Genomic DNA, 16,391 nt, shown 5'->3' with positions numbered 1-16,391 from the left:
TGATGGAAGTATTGGACTTGTTTAAATGTTTCTACTCTACTTTTATACATTTATTTTCTTATCAAACTAGTTGACAAGTATTTTTATATGTTTATAAGTGAGTACACATTCACAGTATAGCTGGGTATATATGTAAAGAGGGATATTTAGTTCTCCTAATTATTTTAAACTGAGGATGACTGTTGGCCCAAATTGACTAAATTAAATTCTTCACCCAGATGTGACAAAGAATGTTAAACCATTGTTGGGGCCTATTAATGGAGAATATATTGATATTTAAGTTGTTCAACACCAGTTCAGAGCCTAAAATGCTAAGTCAGGTGGGAGAGGGGTCTTAGAAATGATTCTGGTCTTCTACATTAAAGCTTAAAATCCTGTGGATAAGTTATTATAATCAATAAGATTTGAAATACCTACTTCCCATCGTTATCTAAATCCTAGTATACATCCAAATCATACAGTTTTTTTCTGCTTTTTCGTCCATATCAATGTCTTTTGCCCTGTGTCTAGCTTTTGGTGCTACAATAAAATCTGTCATTGAGCCAGATGGGGTAGAGCACTTTTATTTTAGGTTCAAAAAGCTGCACAGACCTGAATCTTATATACCGAGCCTTGTGTCAGTGAGATTATTATTATTAATTGGTTCTCTTTATGTTTTGGGATCATATATGTTGTAATTCCTGAATTCCCAAAATACTTTTGCTCGATTGCCGAATTTCGTCTCCTGTATATCGATATCAATTGTTGCACATTCAAACATGGCCTGTGATTATACTGCACTGCAAAGGTTGCAGACAGTCACATCATTTTGAATTTCAGTCTTGTGTCCTGAGAGTACATAACATCTAGCCATCAATTGCATGTGCAAAGAGAGAATATACGTTTAAGATAAAACAACAAAGGGGCCTTAAGGTCCTAATTCTGCTGTGTGTGTGTGTGTGTGTGTTTTGTCTTGTGGGCGTCATCTGGTCATGCACTCATCATTATCTGCATTTCAATTAATAACACCTTGTGTAATTAGTTAGTCTACTGTTTGAGTATTTCAAATATAGTCAAACCATACGGATATGGGAAGATAGATTCAATTCAATTCAGTTTATTTGTATAGCCCAATTTCACAAATTACAAATTTGTCTCGGAGTGCTTTACAATCTGTACACATGGACATCCCTGCCCCAAAACCTCGCATCGGACCAGGAAAAACTCCCAAATAACCCTTCAGGGGGAAAAAAGGGAAGAAACCTTCAGGAGAGCAACAGAGGAGGATCCCTCTCCAGGATGGACAGGTGCAATAGATGTAATGTGTACAGAAGGACAGATTTAGAGTTAAAATACATTCAATGAATATGACAGAGTGTATGAATAGTTCGTAGTAGGCATATTCCACGATATATGTTCTTATCATAATGTCGGTGTCCTCCAGCCTTGGCATAATATGCTGTAATATAGTCAAGCGAAACTGAGGTAGGTATGGAAAGGTTAAAGGACCTCCACAGCAGTGGCGTCCCTAGGCTAAAAAGCCCCGGATGTTTTTTCATTAGCCCCGAATGTTTTCAACCAAAAAAAAAAAAAGATTTGGTACACAAGTGGTTAACACCTCCAGGTCGCACGTGACGTCATTCACCCAAAACAGCGGAGTCAGACTGGCAGCAGGCGCACGTAACAGCAAGCTGCTGCCTGAGAGTGTTTCTATGTCTACAAATTTCGCTGCTTCACTCTTCTGGGCTAAGCCCAGCGCCGCCGCTCCCATAACGCGCATCGCTCTGCCGTGATACGCGCCGACACATCCGCGCACACAGGTGAGCACACTCTCACTCGAAAAACTCACTAGCACCCCCCCCCCCGTCGACAACGCTCGCACTGGCTAAGCCCCGGATGTATCCAAATCCTAGAGACGCGCCTGCTCCACAGTATTAGATATAGCGGAAACTGTGATTCAGTGTTGAAATGGCAGCACAAGAGCATTTCCTATTCATTTGTACCTTTAATCTCTGTATTTGTTCACCTGTATGATCGGTTCTTTAAGAGGGCATTAATGTTTGCACAACATCAAACTTATGCAGATATCCAATTAGTGATGTTAGAGGTCTGAACCATCCAATAAGCAGTGAGTCTGCTCCTGTCGAACAACACAGCAGTAACTGGGCCTATTTAAGTGTGCATTGCATGGCATCGATGACCACGTTCTTATCGAGAGTGCACACATTCAGATACAATTTAATTCAGCATTGGAAAGATACAATAACATGAACTATGTTGTTGAGCTATGGCTACTAGCTGCCTGTTTACAACTAATCAGTAAATGAGTGAACATATTCAATGTTTGCTCTCAAGCAGTGCACGAGACGCCGATAATCAACATCAACAAATCACAGCTCCAGTGAAGTCTGTCCGAGGTTCCATCGCCGCGCAGGAAACAGTCAGCAGGCTAACAATTAATCCGCTTGAAAGAAACACATCCGCGCGTGCACCGTGAGATGACAGCTCGCGCTCCCCCCTCTCTGCGGTGGTATAGCCCACAGGAGAGCGTCTGTTGCCGCACAGCCTCTCTCGCTCATACACTTCACCGCGAGTCGTGTAGTTCGTGTTCGCTTCAGTGAGGACGGAGGAAAGCAGCGTTTACGCTTTCATCTGACCGCCTCAGCGACCAGTCCAGCCCGCCATGGAGGGAGTCACCGGCAACAGGAGCATGTCCTACAGCAGGTGGAGTTATGACAGGTAGGCGAGCTTCCCCCATAGGGACAAGTAGACCATTTCAAACGCTAGTTTTTTCCCATTTTTGTTTGCTTATCGTGTGTATTGTCATGCTAGGCCGATGTTGTTAAGGTTGCCCCCCCGTGCCGCTCCTGCGCAATTAGTTGACAGGTGCGACCGATTTGGAAACGAGAGATGCAATGCGAGTGCGTTGAGAAGCCTCAGCATCATGCAGGCTGATGAACTGGATGTCTGCTTCACTACCTTATTGTCCATGTTTTTTGTTTTTTCACAATACTAATTAGATCTATCTATCTACATGCCCATGTTTCCCCTTCCATATTCATAATACTAAATGATCTATCTATCTTTATATTTATCTATTTATCTATCTCTGTCGATGACTTGACATTCTACTTCAAGTTGTTTGTGTTTGACATTGATCAGACTCTGTGGATACAGGTGCTTCAATCACAGTGCTGGACTTATGAGACAGGAAGTTGGCAGGATTGGTCTCAGCAGGGTGTTCAAGGCCAAACACGTTGGTACAAATTGAAAAAGGCATTGTGTAATATGAACAAGGAGAGCATTACAAAGTAATGGCGGTCATTGGCTTGATAACGGCAGCATTTTTTTTCCAATACTATTTTTTTGGGAAGTAATTAATAATAAGAGCAAGTTGGGAGGGTTCATTTTTCCCAGGTGGGATTTCTGACACATTTCATCCATGGATATTGTGAAAGAAAAAGACAAAAGGTCAATTTTGTGTGTGTGTCATCAACATGATGTCAGACTTAGTATAAGTCTGTTTGAATGGCTGTGACTTGTAAAAACTGCTCTAATATGGAGAAACTCCACTGTGTTAATCATATCAATGCACTGATACTGTCTCAGCACAATTGTTGTAAATATCTACAAGAATACTGGCCAATGATCACCAAAGTGTACAGTTCCTGATTAGCTGGCCAATTACTCCTCATTCATTGATTACAAGAGGCTCCATCAGTCGAGGATGGTTTACCCTGACAACGCTGTGTACACTGGCTCCTGCAATATAATTGGAAAGCACTGACTTAGCCACTTCGGATTTTTCAGAGTGTTGTGAAATCATATGTGTGCATGAAGCTTTCAATTCAATTCAGTTTATTTTATTCAACCCAATATCACAAATTAAGAATTTCCCTCAGAGGGCTTTAGATTAGATTAGATATTCCTTGATTAGTCCCACGGTGGGGAAATTTCAGGATTACAGCAGCGGGTGCACATTAGAGCACTAATAAAAGATAAAAACAAAACACAATAATAATACTAAATACTACTAATAAAATCATAAATATACAGAGGAACCACAAATATAAATAACAATCTGTACACATACGGCATCCCTGTCCCAGGACCTCGCAGTGGATCAGGAAAGACTCCCAAGAAATAGAAAGAAACCGGTCACAGGGAAAAAAGGGAAGAAACCTTCAGGAGAGCAACAGAGGAGGATCCCTCTCCAGGATGGACGGAAGCAATAGATGTCATGCGTACAGAATGAACTGTGTACCGAAGCTTTAGGCTGTAATAAGTGCCACGGTCTGTGCATTACAGGAGGTGTTTTGTTTGTTTTTACAGCCATATCATATGATAATGATATACTCCAGAACATCAAACGCTTCACTTTCTTGTAAAGGTAAACAGATCAGTAAGCAGCCCGTCACACAGTGGCTGCAGGAGTTAAAGTTAGTCGGTTTGTATTCAGACAGTCTGTAGCATCCCAAAGTGTCCTGGCACCCACTCAGTAAACACTGTATCCTAGAGATGGAGGGGCAAGGTGAGTTGACAAGATACACTTCATGACACAGAGCTCAATGCAGAATTATCACGGTTTAAATCAAAGACGAAGGTTCGTGTGAATATTTCCAGATGAACAGTGTGTGCCCCCCCCCATACACGCACACCTTTTAAAATAGCACATCCTAAACGTGTAGAGAAAACAGTGTAGTAAGTGGAGCTTGTAAGTTTCTCATGTTTTCATTTCACTCGATGATTAGTTTAAGAGATAAATGACCCTCTGAAAGCATTAACTGTGGAGATTGCAGCAAGTGAAAATTACCAAACTTCAAAACTATATTTCTGTATTAGATTAGATGCCACAGACCGACAGCTAAGAGTCGAAACAGTGGCCTATGAATTACAGTTCCTTTAGACCATCGTTTACTAAATGAATATCATGCTGTATTTAAGAAAACTTGAAACTAGCGATTGAGACCAAAACTCAAATCTACACTATTAAGTGAGGTAATAAATCAGGGAAGACGTCGGGTCGTATTGAAAGCTGTGGGTGAATATGAAGCCTGGGTGGTTTAACCTGCTGAGACTAGCCAGGCAGTGACGACCTGTTCCCGACCAGATGTTCCATGTTGTGATGTATTGGTGTCAATGTAGATCTTTACAAACAAACATACAAGCTGGTGAGGATGCATATTGCATTTACTTCAGTGTTTAGACTGTGCCTGTCTGATATCTAAGAAGTCTTTGTCTGTGTTTGTTTGGGAGGCTTGCATTATTTTCTTGTAGTGCTGGTTTGATATCAGTGCAGCTGAATGAAGGGACTGGAATTACCCCTTGACAACAGTTATTCAACATGAATGCTTTTATAGATTATTGTAATGTTTTACGCATCTGAATAGCAACTTTGTGTGAATTTGGTTTCAGATCAGATCTGATGAGTTGCTCATGTCTGTTCAGCTCACGACATTCAGTACGGAAGTAGCATCGATGTGTATGCACTCTGCCTTACAGACGCTGTAACCTGCGAGAATGGCTTGTGTTTTTAATTACCAGGATATGCTGAACAATGCATATTGCTTTTAAAAAAGTGAACCAGTCCCAAGTACTAGATTTGCAAGAGACCCTCCTCCACAAGAGTGTTCCTAACAGTGTGTCCGCCACATGCCATGCACACTAATTGCTGCCAGCTCCCGAAGAGGGAATCCATTGTGTGTGTGGCTTTGAAAAAGACTCACAAAAGAACCATGTACCTTTTTAGTTGAACACGGCGACCAAATAAAAAGGTTTGAGATTGATTCATTGGCCTCCATTCAAGAAGATTGTTACTCCTTTTAGAAGCGAAACACGTGTTTTGTAGTCAAAACAATAAAATCATCATTGATGAGAGTCGGCTGGAGGCCCGATGGAGAGACTAAATGTGGTTGTCATGACAGTCTGACCGGTCTGAGGAGAGATATTGCAATTAGACAGCCAAACTGGTTGATCTATGGAACTACGTTACCATCATCGGCCGGTGTCAGTTATGGGGAAATTGTGCATTAAACGTATTGCGTATTTTTACCAGACAAGGTGTGTTATTAATAAGCCAGTGCCACACAATTCATAATCCACAAGTTACTGTCTGACTGCTGCAGGACTGTTCGGGAGAGCAGCTAAAGTAACAACTGAGCGTGTCACGACGTCCACTCGCCTGCTGAGAGAGCCTGACCAGCAGCCACAAACCACAAAGATATTGGATTCAGACCTCTGGCAGGACAGGTGGATAAACTGTATCTTCATAGCTTTATATTTAACAGATTTTTTTGGCCCACCTGGGTGAACAATGCAGTTTCCCACATTTCATTGTTGCTGAGCCCTGTCATTTCTTACCTGCTACACCTCCTAACTCACCAGCTCACTGCTGTCATTATGCAGTTCATAGCTTAGTCATCGTCAACCGGTTTCTGCATTAAATCCGCATACCAAACAATCGTCTATGCTGCTACATCTCTTTTTTAAATTTATTTATCTCAGACACTTTGCAAATGCCTGAGAAGATTTGTAGCTATGGCCCCAATGTTAGCATAAACCCGTCACACATGGGGAAAAGAATAATGTAATGCAAAACAAAACAAAAACTCATTTTTCCAATATAGAGAACTCTTGTCTGGCTTTATTTATCTCAAATTTGAACAATACAGATAATAGCCAGAACTGCAACTGACTACAGATTCTCTATGTAAGACATAGCCCAAATCTTTGCCTAAAACATTAAAAAACATAATCAACAGAGGGTGAAGAGGGGGTGTTGACCTTATGTCAAAGATGTCTATGTATTGTGTTGGTAGAGACATCTACTAAAATCAGCATGCCAACCAGCTGGCCCTGTCCTGTCTTGTAATACTACTCGTACCTCAGGAATGAATAATAATAACTTTATTTATCTAGCACCTTTCCAAAACAACTACAAAGGGCTTCACAATAAACATAAAAGCAAATCGGTGAGTCTTCAGAAGAGATTTAAGAGAGGATACTGAATGTGCCTGCATTAGATTAGCTTCTTCAGTCCGACTTGAAGATGAAGAAATGCTGCCCCGAGGGTTGGGGGTGTACAGTCCACGTGCGTTTTGATAGTGTGTTTATTGGATTACATCCAAAGTAGCAGAAATGAGAAACTACCTTTTTGTTTGTCCTCACAGAGAGTTGTTCTCTCGGAGGAAGGCGTGTGGAGGCGGACCTTGAGCACCTTCGCATTCAGCCAGCGCAAACCTGAAAACAAAATGTGACAGGCTGAAAGAACATCATGTTAATAATGGTTTACACCTAATGTAGACTTTAAATATTATATAAAAACATTTATTTTCCAAAAATCATATCCAAGCTGCTTAACATAGACTAAAATATGGTCACATCACTGTTTTTGAGATGATACATGTTTTATTTGTTTAAAATTTATTAAAAGTAGACAATATAGTGAGACGATATGAGGTGATGAGGGGAATGGGTTTGGCATCCACTAACGTGAAGCTCAGATGTTTTTCAGCTGGAGATTGGATGGAGTTTGTGAGGTTGCCAGGGCAGGAAGTCAGCCAGCCTGGCAGTCCAATCCTTCCTCCGCAGTTAAAAAGGAAAACGCTCTCATTGCCTGGGAGCCGGCCAGCTGACCTGCTCCTGGGGTTTTCAAGGCCTCTTATGATCTTGCTGACAAGTAGGATCTGACATCAGGTGGAGAAGCTTCCTCCCCGAAGTCCCACTCTGTATGTGTTGCTGTGGTGGCGATGCTGGACAGCCAAGAGCTGTGAACGCAGGTTCTAAATGCCACTACATATGCATTACTTTGTTATGGTAATTTAGGTGACGGTGTCCCTAATAATTGTTCTAAAAACTAAGTATGGTCTTTTTTGGAGTAGTTAATTAATATAAATACAGTATTTATGACCAGAAAACAACCCTCCATCCTTTAATGCTATTGAAGCAATCCTTCCCTTGCCAGAAGTAAATGATCTCATTTAAATTCATGATTTGATTTTTAACAAAAGTAGATGTGACAGTCCAACATATGTATCTATTGAGGCATCTTGATTTACATCCACTATATCATCTATTTATATATCTATTTAAAATAACGTTTAAAATTTATTATTAAGTTTGATGCATTTGTATCTTCAAATAGAATATACCCAGGATGCAACTTGTTGTGTTATTACATTTCACTTACTTGGTATGATGGTATTGACTTGGGCCTGATATTTTAGGAACATGGCAGATGGTGTAAGTGTGTGTCCAATAATCAAGATGGATTCCAAAAACTAACTTTGAATTACAAAACATTGGATGTGCAATTTGTCATTAAAACACAACAAAATATCAGCAGGTATTACACAAATATAATCTTGTACCATCATTATGAAATGAATCCCTACACATCCGTGTTAATAGGATTAAGCCCCTGATGGAAATTGATTACGTTGCTAAAATAAACATTTGGCTCCTGCAGTATTCTTTAATTGTTTAACAATTTATGGTTCATACACCACAGATTATATAAATTTTTATAATTATATAACTCTCCTCACTCGGTAAACGGTATGTGTTAATAATGAATCAATCGTATCTTGTCTGCATCCAGGAAATACAGCCAGAAAAAGGACTAGTTTCTATTTATCTCTCTCTTGCTTTGTGAACGTTCCACATTTGAGATGCAAATAATAACAGAAGACAACAATCAGCCAGAGTCCAGCATGGAGCCTCTTACATGTCCTCCAGTGGGACTTGATGATTACGTTTGCTGTGCAGAGATGGACACAATGATATGTGAAGTGTGACAGAGTGCTGGAGATGCAGATTAGATGTGTGGAGGTGTTTGTGTTGGGAACATTTTACACGGCTTCAATATTTTCTCAATGATGCATATCCAGTGTGAAAAGAAATGGACTAATAGTCCCTTATTCTGAATCACCAAACATCACATTTGCTTCCAGCTTGTTGGGAAGCCATCACTTACAACAGCCATGATTTGACTGGCCTTGACTGTTGAATGGACTTTGGTCTTTTATAACAATCATCGTTTTGTTCACCAAATACCGAACAATGTACACAGGAAAATGACTTCTTGATACAACCAAGAAAGATTAATGTTGAAAGGCGTGGTGTGAATTATATACAGTAAAGAATGATAAAATGCTATGTTACATATACTGTTTAAAAATATGCTGCATCATGCTACTTTGCCTTTTTGTGATATTCAAGCTTTTTATGAAGTAGATCAAGGTTTTGTTTTTCAAGTATTGGCATTTCTAAAGAAAATAAATCCTCAGTTCCATCAAAGGAATAGCAGCGCCTTCGTCCATAAATCCCAAAGCCCATACGAGTGGCGTGACGGTGTTCGTGGCCCCCTCACTTTGATACCTTTGCCTTTGCTTATTAACACGGGTGCGCCTGTTGGTTCTCCTTCACATCAAAAGTGGATTTGTGTTGAATTAACTTTTTAAGCAGCAGGTGTTCCTTTTGGAACTTTGCCAAATAAAAACATTCAGAAGAGATCAATATTTAAGAATGGTACTTTTTTCTTCTTTGAGCAAACGGACACTTTTGCCTTTTGATTTACCGAAAAGTAGCCTCCTGCAGTCTATGCTCGTGTTTATTCTTATGCTATTTCCCCATCATGTGTATCAGATACAATCTGAAATGGACAAGTGTCATCGACATATCTGTAAAGTGGAAAGTCATATATTTTGTCGTAAAAAACACATGTAAATACAGTCTTTTGATTTATGATACATATGCAGTATACACACATATTGTACTTAAACACAATGCACAGCATTAAAGTTGTGGTAATTAATAATAATAAATAAAATAAAAATAATAATATATATATATACAGGACTGTCTCAGAAAATTAGAATATTGTGATAAAGTTCTTTATTTTCTGTAATGCAATTAAAAAAACAAAAATGTCATGCATTCTGGATTCATTACAAATCAACTGAAATATTGCAAGCCTTTTATTCTTTTAATATTGCTGATTATGGCTTACAGCTTAAGAAAACTCAAATATCCTATTTCTAAATATTAGAATATCATGAAAAAGTATACTAGTAGGGTATTAAACAAATCACTTGAATCGTCTAATTAACTCGAAACACCTGGAAACACATTTTCAAATGTTTGATTTTGTTTTGCTGTTATAAATCTTTTTTTTAACTTGGTCTGAGGAAATATTCAAATTTTATGAGATAGGATTTTAGAGTTTTCTTAAGCTGTAAGCCATAATCAGCAATATTAAAAGAATAAAAGGCTTGCAATATTTCAGTTGATTTGTAATGAATCCAGAATGCATGACCTTTTTGTTTTTTTAATTGCATTACAGAAAATAAAGAACTTTATCACAATATTCTAATTTTCTGAGACAGTCCTGTATATTAACAATGGATGAAGTGCCTGTAATATAAAATCTTCTTTTAGCTCATTGTTTTGCTTTTACAGCCCACAACGTTGTTGTGTTATGCTCTCTCATCAACCATGTTCCCACCCGCAGTCATATTCAATAAAAAGTCTCTGATAAGCAAAAAAATTAAACCCAAATATACATTCTGGCATCTTTTTAATTTGGATGTAAAATACATTTTCTTTCGTTATTCTAAAAGTATGCCTGTTTTTCGTTTCACAATCAACTTGATGAATGGCCCTAATGGATGTTAACTAAGTGCATTCAAAAGCAGTACTGTAAGTATAGTTCATGGCTACATTCTATAAACCATTACTTTATAGTAAATGAGCAGATTTTGAAACATGATGTAATGGTTGAATGGATAAATGAATATGAGGAGAAATCTGACCAGAGAGGCTTGACACTGGAGTCTCTTCAGAGAGTTGGTACCAAGACATGTGATGAAATGAATACCTGGGCTATTCTCTTTTCCTCGAGTATTCACTGCTCTATTAATGAACTCCTCTTTTAACATCTGCTCTGTTTTTGTTCCCTTTCTTTCTTCTTTGTCACTCTACTCTCATCTGTCATCAGCATTGTATATTACTCTTTCAGCTCATTCAGCTTCCTTCTGTATTCCCTTTGGGCCACCATATTTGAGTATATATTATAAACATGACCGATCTTTAGTTCATTCCCGATGAGTAAATACACAGCCTTAGTTTGTCATGTGAAATGTTTCAAAATATCAGTTGAAACTTAAAGCTGCTGCTGCCGAGGCCTGCAGGACATTAGCTCGGTGAACTGTAGTTTTTATCCTATTTCAATATTTTTTTACTGGGTTCTTACAGGATTTTGTGAATACTGCTCTCTTTAAGGGCCCTCAAATATGAAATATGTAAATGTTGCTCCCTCTTGCTATTCTTTTATATCCTCTCCCCCATATCCCTGTACCACTGGTGGATGTGTGTTGGTCTCTGGAGCTGGTTGCCAAGGTGAAACATCGTGTGTGTGTGTGTGTGTGTGTGTGTGTGTGTGACCAACCAATACATTTTAAATGGTTTACAAATAAAATACAGTGCAGTTTTTATTTCAGCAGTTGTTTTTGTTACAGGGGGATCTATTATCTAATTAAAAGGTCACTTTTTTTGGTCTCCATATGAGATTAATGATTTTGTATACAGTGTATTAACTAGTCACAGGTTTGTACTGTATCACTGGACACTGGCTTCAAAACCTATTTGTATATATACAGTATATATATATATGACACATGTTTATCAACAATTGTATTATTATTTCATTGCTTGTAATATACAATATGATAACGAACACTGGGCTGCCTTTCAATTATAATACTTGATAATAATAATAATCTTGATGGACTGGAGGGAGCATAAACCATGTTGCTATGTAATTAATAGATAGTTGGAGGATTATTCCAATCTGTTAAATATGGAGAGAGCAGCTGGCCTTCTTAAAGACTTAAACAGGTGCTGAGCCGCCACTGGGACATTGATAGAAACAGTTTGGCCACCAGCCATATACCTTAACTGTTAAAAATCATTCATTGGGGTGCATTCGCACTGTCTCCATTATGTGTTATGTAATGTTTCATATTATTGGCCTGCCAAGTCCCAGTAAAGATCAATATGCGATTAAGACATTGCCTTTAGGAGGCACAAATGGAGTGAGCCAAACCTTTTAGTTTCTTAAGTGAATATATCTTAATGGTTCAAGGGCATTATAATTGATAGCAGGAACAAACACATCATGCACACACGGACAGCGGGTTGTGCAATCGCTCACGTGTCTCTCTCCGTTTCCGTCAAGCAGTTAGTCCACGCTTGACTCCTGAACATTTTGATGAGCTTCTCAATGTATATTTGTACATACAAAATACAGAACACAATGTTCTCTAATGACTGGGAATTAAAGATGTTGCTCTCTGGTATGACTAGCTGGGGGAAAAAACAATATGTAGGCTGAGCAATAATATTTCTTGATCTTCAGCCCATCAAATCTGTTTTCACCACGATGCCTGTGTCAACTCCAATTATGTTGTATTTTTAGCTCATAAAAGTATAAAGGAGACGAATAACAATAAATGATGACAGAAAGCCTCTAATACTTTTATCGCACATACAGTCGAAGAAGGCATGGCTCGGGATATGTTATCAGCTCAAAAGACTGACTGTAGATTTGTGATGGCCACTCAGTGACTTATGTTCAACATGACGCGTCATGTTTCAGTCCCTCTTGTTTCACTGGTCCATCTCACTAAACATCAAGGCATCTTTGTAAATGTGTGTTTATCTATACTTGACAAACATTATCATGACAAATGCATAAATGAAACTGGCTCCCTGTGTTCAGGAACTAATCCTCCATCGAAGTCAGTGCTGTTGGCTAGAAGATGTCCTTTTGCAGTAGCTCTTACTTCCCTCCCTCACAGAGAGTGTGAAGCTGTTACTGTAGCCAATGCAACGCTTTTGCTATTGTAGAGCACCTCCATGTGTCCATGAGCGATCACTACACATCTCTGTCACTGTTCAATGTGTCCCCCTGTTGGTCGGGACAAATAAACATGACTTGACGCAGCAACGCCGTGATGCTGCCGATTCATCACAGCTGTGGTAACTGACAAGATGGTAATTGGTGTGTGTGTGTGTGTGTTGTGCCTGTTTTTTTTCCCTGAAGCAGATATTCTGGTTGACCGGTGAGCTTTTAAATGATAATCAGTCTTCACTGTTGCCATGGCCACGGGAGCCAACCGGCAGAGGAGGCGCAGCGTGACTTACAGAGAAAGACATCAGCCGCCACCTCCTCCTCGCAAAGATGCTGAGTTAGGATGCAAGGGCTGAACACATTCACTCCACAGCGCTCTGCTTGAATTAAGAACCTTCATTAGCAATGCTCCCGCAGCCCGAATGACATGGTCAGACACCTTTTCCACAGAAAATTATTTCACTGCGTAATTTAAGGCTGTAATTTGATCATCTGGGTCATCATGGTGTGTGTGTGTGTGTGTGTGTGTGTGTGTGTGTGTGGAGCTGCAACAACTTCTTTGAGAACTAAAGACACAAACATAAAGGGGGCAGATAGGTATGATGAGACACAGTGAGTCACATCAAATCATCTAAAGATAGATGAAGGATTCTCACACTGTACAGCACCTGACGAGATGACACCCTCTTTTAACATCTCTGCCGCTCTGCTGTCGTTCTGTCAGCAGGGTGTGAAGAACAATGTGTGTTCGTCAGTCTGCATGGGAACTAGTTTGTATCCGTAGTTTCTGCCAAGCTCTGAGGTCAAATGATAAGATTATTTGTATAGAGAAATTATACATAAAAGAGAAAATTTACATTATAGAGAAAATGCATTTTATAAGAAAGGACTGGGACCGCTTTGCAGTATAAAATAAATACGTACTGAGTCAAGGAGTGAGAAATAGAGTTTTAAACACAATTTATAAAAGTAGTTTTTACTTTAATCTTGAACACCATAAACCTGTGCACATGTAGACTCAAGATGGCGTAAAAGCCCGAGACCTAAGATTAACAGCTGCTTTGGGAATATATAACAATTCATATATTAAATATATGTGCATATCCAATACCTTTGACTTCCTCTAGAAAAGCCTCATGCCGACGACCTGTTGTTAGCTGCCAGTGTTGTGGAGGAAGGAAAACCTCCAATTTGATCTTCTTTGATCCTTTGTGTGTAATATCTTTACATAAAAAAACTCATGTATTTTTGTGCTTTCCCTAACAAAGCAATCGGTGTGCCTGTGCTGTGGTGCAGAACCTGTTTAGGCAAAGGGTAAGGTTAGGAATATGGTTAACATAAGTATGTGGTCCTCACACTGTAACACGTACTCAAGTATGTTTTTTTAATTATTTCATAAAAACCAGTAAGTGCCCTTCTAACAGCTGGGATGAAACTGCAGATTGCATTTTTAACAGCTGGAAAATGACATTGAGAGTTAAGGTCATAATGTGTCCGACTGGAAGTGCAGACACATCTGTATATAGAGGGGAAATGTGGAGGTGACCATATTGGGCTTAGTATACTTATCAGAGGCAAGAATTTCTCAAGGCATATCGTCTTTGTTGAGGTTTCCACGTGGAGGGACTGATTCAGATAGCTTTAGTTTACAATCGCCATTTTCTCAAATTTGTTTTGCTTTTATGAGATATTTTTGGGTCAAACTTTTAAACTGTTGAGAGGAAGATACATATATTCTGAATTGATTTCCAGTGTTATCTGTAGACATATCAGTTTAAGCTACAGTATACACACAGTTGTTTGTCACTAATTAATTGAATTATGGAATATAATTTAGCATGCAGAAAATAACACAAATGTGTATTTCCCAATCATCATGTGAGCTGCAGCACACTGTGCATACTGTACACACACAACTTTGGTGTATTGTAGCAGTCAATTGGGTTGCCTCACTGGGACACTGGGACCCTGTTTCATCCGGCGTGACATTTCTAATCCAAATCATGTTTTATGCATGCCCTCCGTTGGGCACTGAGAGATGAGAGACAAGGATTTTGGTTGATACAAGAAGTGTGACTGTGTCACTCACCCACCTGCTGATTTTATGATATAGCTCAATGTTGTGCTATAGTCTTGATTTAAAGGAACATCCATCGAGTCTGAGGCGCACCAGATCTGATGATATATTACAAAAGAAGTGGTCCCTGAAAATGTAACTAGAAAATAAATTCAAACTTTCCACAATTTGTTGTTATCAGCAAAGACCACATTGGCCACATTAGAGGGAATCAATAGTAGGCACACATTAGATTTCATCAATACTGGACACAAGCCAATAGGCTGATTTTCATTTTCATTCTTTTGCATGCGCTCACACACAGTCCCCCACTCACAAACAAACAGTCACCCTTTTTCTCTCTCTCAATCTCCCCGTCTCTGATTCTGAGTTGTCCAACTCTCCTAAAATAAAGATGCAACTGTTTATGCCTCACAGAAACCTTCAAAGGCTGTCTTTCTTGTTCAAAGCCACCCACCATCACTCTCAAATAGATTTCTTTGAAAATGTAGATGGGGAAATTTTTCGAAGGGCTCCATTTATAAATGATGATATGATATCCTCTAAATGGAACGTCATACTGCTGCTTATTTATAGTGCCCCTCAGTGGGCTGTTTCTGGCAGAAATTGTGATCTTTAATCAGTCGGTATACATGTGTAATCAGCTTTTCCTTTGTGTTTTATGTAGTTAACAGTATCAAGCAGTGCGGTAGCCTGGCACTCGACAATAAAATGTTACCTGATAAGGACTTAGATTAGTCAAACAGACTTGGTGTGACTATGCAATATGTTTATGTTCACTTTATATTAGCGTGATTTGTTTTTTCTTTAAGTTTTCCAGTAGACTATATGCACGACTTAACATCTGTTTGTTTCAGGCTATTTCCATCTCATGATCGTGCCTTTATTTGCAAATGTTCTGTTTGACAATCAGTTTCCTATTAACTCTCAAAGCTCTTGCAAAATAAGTTATTGGAAGGTAATGTTTGAGCTTCCAAAACCCTTTTTTTTATTTTTGTGCAACATCAAGTCGCACTCATTCACAAAATATTCCATCTGGTATCTTTTGTCATCTGTTCATTCCTCTGATCCTTATTTCTTTGTTTATGCATAACAAACAAGACCATCCACCTCCTAATCTTGATGCAGACGGGGCTTTCTTAACTTACACCAATTAACAGGATCCTTTGGCTCGTCTGCAGTGTATCTGACGTGCAGCATGTTCCTGTGTGATGTAATGTGGATCCAGTCAGTGACTCAATCCCTAGTTATGTATTAATGGCCTCCTCCAAAGCCTGCATCTGAGGGCTTCATACGTCATACGAGTTTCAGGACTCATTCCAAGGCTTCCTCCAAATGCAGCTTTCTGTTGCCTGAATCTACACAGCAAAATCGAAAGTGTGAATTTAACTCGCATAGTGTTAAAATCAACACTTTGCTGGTGTT

At 39.1% G+C, this 16,391-nt stretch overlaps 1 protein-coding gene across 1 annotated transcript in view; it reads left to right on the top strand.

The window, feature by feature from the left end:
- The first annotated feature begins 2,637 nt into the window (after window positions 1-2,637).
- tub (TUB bipartite transcription factor) overlaps window positions 2,638-16,391 on the top strand; it is a 60,464-nt gene continuing 46,710 nt past the window's right edge. The window contains exon 1 of the mRNA XM_056412334.1: window positions 2,638-2,718. Within this exon, the coding sequence (XP_056268309.1) occupies window positions 2,663-2,718 (56 nt within the window). The 5' untranslated portion in view covers window positions 2,638-2,662. The remainder of the gene's footprint in view (window positions 2,719-16,391) is intronic.

This window comes from Pseudoliparis swirei, chromosome 4 (genome assembly GCF_029220125.1).
Source record: "Pseudoliparis swirei isolate HS2019 ecotype Mariana Trench chromosome 4, NWPU_hadal_v1, whole genome shotgun sequence".
Lineage (NCBI taxonomy): Eukaryota > Metazoa > Chordata > Actinopteri > Perciformes > Liparidae > Pseudoliparis > Pseudoliparis swirei.
Note: the sequence above shows the minus strand (reverse complement) of the source record. Positions and strands in the feature narration are given on the sequence as shown.